Source organism: Protobothrops mucrosquamatus, unplaced genomic scaffold, assembly GCF_001527695.2.
Source record: "Protobothrops mucrosquamatus isolate PMUCROS unplaced genomic scaffold, P.Mucros_1.0 scaffold1676, whole genome shotgun sequence".
Taxonomy (NCBI): Eukaryota; Metazoa; Chordata; class Lepidosauria; order Squamata; family Viperidae; genus Protobothrops; species Protobothrops mucrosquamatus.
The window spans coordinates 136696-141135 of NW_015387832.1; the positions used below are offsets into that span (position 1 = coordinate 136696).

The 4440-nt window shown below is 43.0% G+C and overlaps 1 protein-coding gene across 1 annotated transcript in view; it reads left to right on the forward strand.

Moving 5' to 3' along the window:
- LOC107293626 (calcium-binding protein 2-like) overlaps window positions 1-4440 on the forward strand; it is a 17356-nt gene that overhangs the window by 6695 nt on the left and 6221 nt on the right. The window contains exon 4 of the mRNA XM_015822782.1: window positions 970-1079. Coding sequence (XP_015678268.1) covers window positions 970-1079 — 110 coding nt within the window. The remainder of the gene's footprint in view (window positions 1-969; window positions 1080-4440) is intronic.

Sequence of the window (4440 nt, forward strand, 5' to 3'; positions counted from 1 at the left end):
CAGAGCTGCTAGATGCTTTCAAGGAATTTGACACGGATCAGGATGGCTACCTCAGCTACAAAGATCTGGGCGATTGCATGCGAACCATGGGCTACATGCCTACAGAGATGGAGCTGCTGGAGATCTCCCAGCACATCAAAATGCGCAGTGAGTTGAATATTTATGTGCTTCTCCAGTTTCCAAGGCTCAGAGTCAATAATAGTCACAGGATGGGGTGCTGACAGGGCAGCTGAAGTAACCACTGCATACTATTTAGGCATAGGGATGAAATGTTATTTAGAGGATGTAAATTAGATTCAGAGTTATGTTCATAGCTCATTACATTGTTTCTTAAATTACCCACAAACCATTTCAATAAAGTTGAAGAAATGCTAATCTCCATGAAACACTTTCAATCGTCATGTTCCCCCATGTCTTATCTTATTTTATGGAACCGATGCTAGAGCAACAGTTATGAACTGTTGGAGAACAGGAAATCTAAGAGCAGCTTAATCTCATTCTTTCTCTATAGCAGAGGTCCCAAACCCCCTGTCCATGGACCGGCACCAGGCCGCAGCATACCAGAAACCGGGCCAAGCAAACAAGCGAAGCCCCATCCATGGGATGTAGGCAGCACATGAAACCATGCCCCCTCCAGTCCATAGAAAAACCTCTCCCCACAGAACTGGTCCCTGGTGCCTAAAAGGTTGGGGGCCTCTGCTCTATAGGAACAGTAAGAACTTATAGAGTTCTGAAAGTTGGCCATTGTGGGAAAACAGAATGCTAGATTAGACATGTTTTTGGTCTATTCCAACATTAGATTTATATGCAACTCTTAGTTTCATATAAATCTAATCAGTAAAATAAATAAATAAAATAAATCTCTTGATGAGAGGTAGTTTATAAATCTAATAGCACCATCTCCTACCTCATTCAAAAGTGCTTCTTCCATCAATTGAACTAATCATTTCTTGTTATCTGTCCTCTTAGTGGGAGGACGTATAGATTTTGAGGAGTTTGTAGAGATGATGAGCCCCAAACTGCTTGAAGAAACAGCTCATATGGTGGGCGTGAGGGAGCTGAAGATAGCCTTCCGTGAGGTATGACAGCAAAGCTATGAATTGGATATGTAAAGTTGTGCTGAAACCCATGCATATTTCCATAATTATTGATACTATTTTTTTATATAAAATGGAAGAAGAATAGAGGATTTGGTTAGAAATATGTTTGCCCCCTAGCCAGAAAATGCAGCACACAGCTAATTTATTACTAGGAAAGAAGTAACAATGACGATTTAATTATTTAATGATGTAAAATATGTAAAATAGAGACACTTACCAAATAATCTTACCAAAGATAGACAGGAGACAACTGAGGCAGTGGAGTCTCACTTCCTAACCCTGCTAAATGTAGGCTGAAAGGACTGAAAGTAAGGGAATTTGGGGACCCTTTCTCTAAATGGAAAGGAAGACACTAGGTCAACCTTCCAGGCCATTTCAGGAGAAGATATAATGTCATTTTTTAGTTTCTGCATATCATCCAACACACCAACCTCCTTTCAACCCTGGAGGCCTGAAATTAGTTGGTACTGAATGCCAACCTCATAGAAGAGGTAAAGTTATTTCTTCCTTTGTTTTTCCTCTGAGGAGGGAAATCCAGAAAGAGAAATGGCTCTTGTACCACCTCCATCTAAGTTCAGAACCATAAGGGTTCACTTGGATTAACACAAAATGTCACCTCTCAGATATTGTTGTGGCTCAGAGGCAGCTACAGGGCTAGCAAGAATAAATTGGGAATAAATACAAATGTTCTTTTGATCAACTGAAAGTCCTGAAGTAATCTTACCCTGTGTACAAATATCCTATGTGTTTGCTACTGTTCTGGTCCAATCCGTAAATGGCACCAGTCTTTATCAAGCTCATTTTAGCTTTACATTCTTTTCTCATACTCTATAGAATTAAAGTTTATATTTGGCAAAATGCTTTACCCTCTCCCCTCTCCCTGCTCCCATATGGATTTCTTGCTCTGAGTAAACAATATTAATAAATTGAAAAATATTAGTGCACTGCCTTTTGCTTTACCGAGGAGTAATATTTATTTATCTGATTGATTTATTTGGGATTGATGTATTTCTGACTCTTTAAAGAAAAATTATTTAAGTGAATAGACATAGAGACAAGTAATAGATATTCAAAAGCATATTTCCTACCGGTCATTTTGATTCTTCTCTCATTTGTTTCTGTACTATACAAAGTCTATTTTTCAGAAAAACACCCCTTTAATGTCCCATTCATAGTTCCAAGCCTTTCAAAATATTTTTTTCCCGGAGGCTAGTCCTTCTATGATGTCATGTCCAAAGACTTCATTCCCTAAAGCATTATTTTTATTTTCCCTTGCAGTTCCTTCTGAGTTCATTCAAACATCTGGCTAGTTTCCAAAAGCCTTGTGTTGTCTTTGTGTAAGACAAACAGATGAACCAAGGCAAGGAAAAGCTAATGGTTAACAAATTGTTTTATTTCCTTTCTGTGATCGGGAAATTAGTCTGATTTCTGTCAGAGCAGAGTTCAGCCAAACTCAAGTCAAGCAGGAAAGGGAATTGAAAGTGGGTGGCAAAACAATAATTGAGTAGTCAACTTGAAAACTTCCAAGGATAATCATTAATCCCATGGCATAGTCACTAAATACACCGGCATTCTGCACTGGTGATAGCCACTGTCTTGGTCAGTGGCCCTTGAGCTACATGTCTCCTCTGCACCTCAAATATGGCTGCGGAACCTTGAGATTGCATTTCCAAAAATTTGGTAGCAAATGCCCATTTTGTGCAACATGACTTTTGGGTTTTTTTTTTCAAAAATAAAAGAGGAAATGGGAGGTAGAGGCCTGTGGGAAGGCAAACTGATGATGATGATGATGATGATGATGATGATGATGATGATGATGATGATGATGATGATGATGTTGGAAGGGATCTTGGAGGTCATCTAGTCCAACCCCCTGCTCAGGCAGGAAACCCTATACCATTTCAGACAAATGGCTGTCCAGTCTCTTCTTAAAAACTTCCAGTGTTGGAGCATTCACTGCTTCTGGAGGCAGGTTGTTCTACTGGTAAATTGTTCTAACTGTCAGGAAGTTTCTCCTTAGTTCTAGGTTGCTTCTCTCCTTGATTAGCTTCCATCTGTTGCTTCTTGTTCTGCCTTCAGGCGCTTTGGGGAATAGCTTGATTCCCTCTACTTTGTGGCAGCCCCTGAGATATTGGAACATTGCTATCATGTCCCCCCTTGTCCTTCTCTTCATTAAACTAGACATGCCCAATTCCAGCAACCGTTCCTTATATGTTTTAGCCTCCAGTCCCCTAATCATCTTTGTTGCTCTTCTCTGTACTCTTTCTAGAGTCTCAACATCTTTTTTACATCATGGTGACCAAAACTGGATGCAGTATTCCAAATGTGGCCTTACCAAGGCATTGTAAAGTGGTATTAATACTTCACGTGATCTTGATTCTATACCTCTGTTAATGCAGCGTAGCACTGTGTTGGCTTTTTTGGCAGCTGCAGCACACTGCTAGCTCATATTTAAGTGATTGTCCACTAGGATTCTGAGATCCCTCTCACAGTTACTACTATTGAGCAAGGTACCACTTATACCAGTGGTGACGAACCTATGGCATGTGTGCCAGAGGCGGCACTCAGAGCCCACTCTGTGGGCACATGTGCCGTCGCCCCAGCCCTGCCTCCCCCGCAGACCCCTCCGCACCAGCAGCCCCCATGGAGGACAGTCGCCCCCTGGGCACGGCCCGCACAGAGCAGCACAGCCAAGGACATGGCAGCCAGGTAGCGGGGACAAGTCTCTGCTCTCGTACCCCATCGTGCGCAGATTATGCTGCGGGACATGGGTGGAGGGTGTGGCCATGGCACTGCCGGGCCACCTGGGCAATCTGCGGTGGGCCGTGGAGGTGGTGGGTAGCCCTGTGGGTGGGGCAGGGGGCAGAGCGTGGGCGGACTGGGGCGGGGCGGAGCGGGTGGGCTGGGGCAGTTTTGGGGCAGTCTCTAAAAGATTCGCCATCACTGACCTATACTATACTTGTACATTTGGTTTTTCTTGCCTAAATGTAGAACCTTACTTTTTTCACCATTGAATTTCATTTTGTTAGATAGCGCCCAGTGTTCAAGTCTGTCCAGATCCTCCTGTATCTTAAGCCTGTCTTCTGGAGTGTTGGCTATTCCTGCCAGCTTGGTGTTGTCTGCAAATTTGATGAGTTCCCCATCTATCCCCTCGTCCAAATCGTTGATGAAGATGTTGAAGAGCACTGGGCCTAGAACAGAGCCCTGGGGCACCCCACTACACACTTCCCTCCATGTAGATGTGGTTCCATTGAGGACCACACGCTGAGTACGGCCGGTCAGCCAGCTACGAATCATCTGGTGGTGATGCTGTCTAACCCACATTTTTCTATCTTATCAA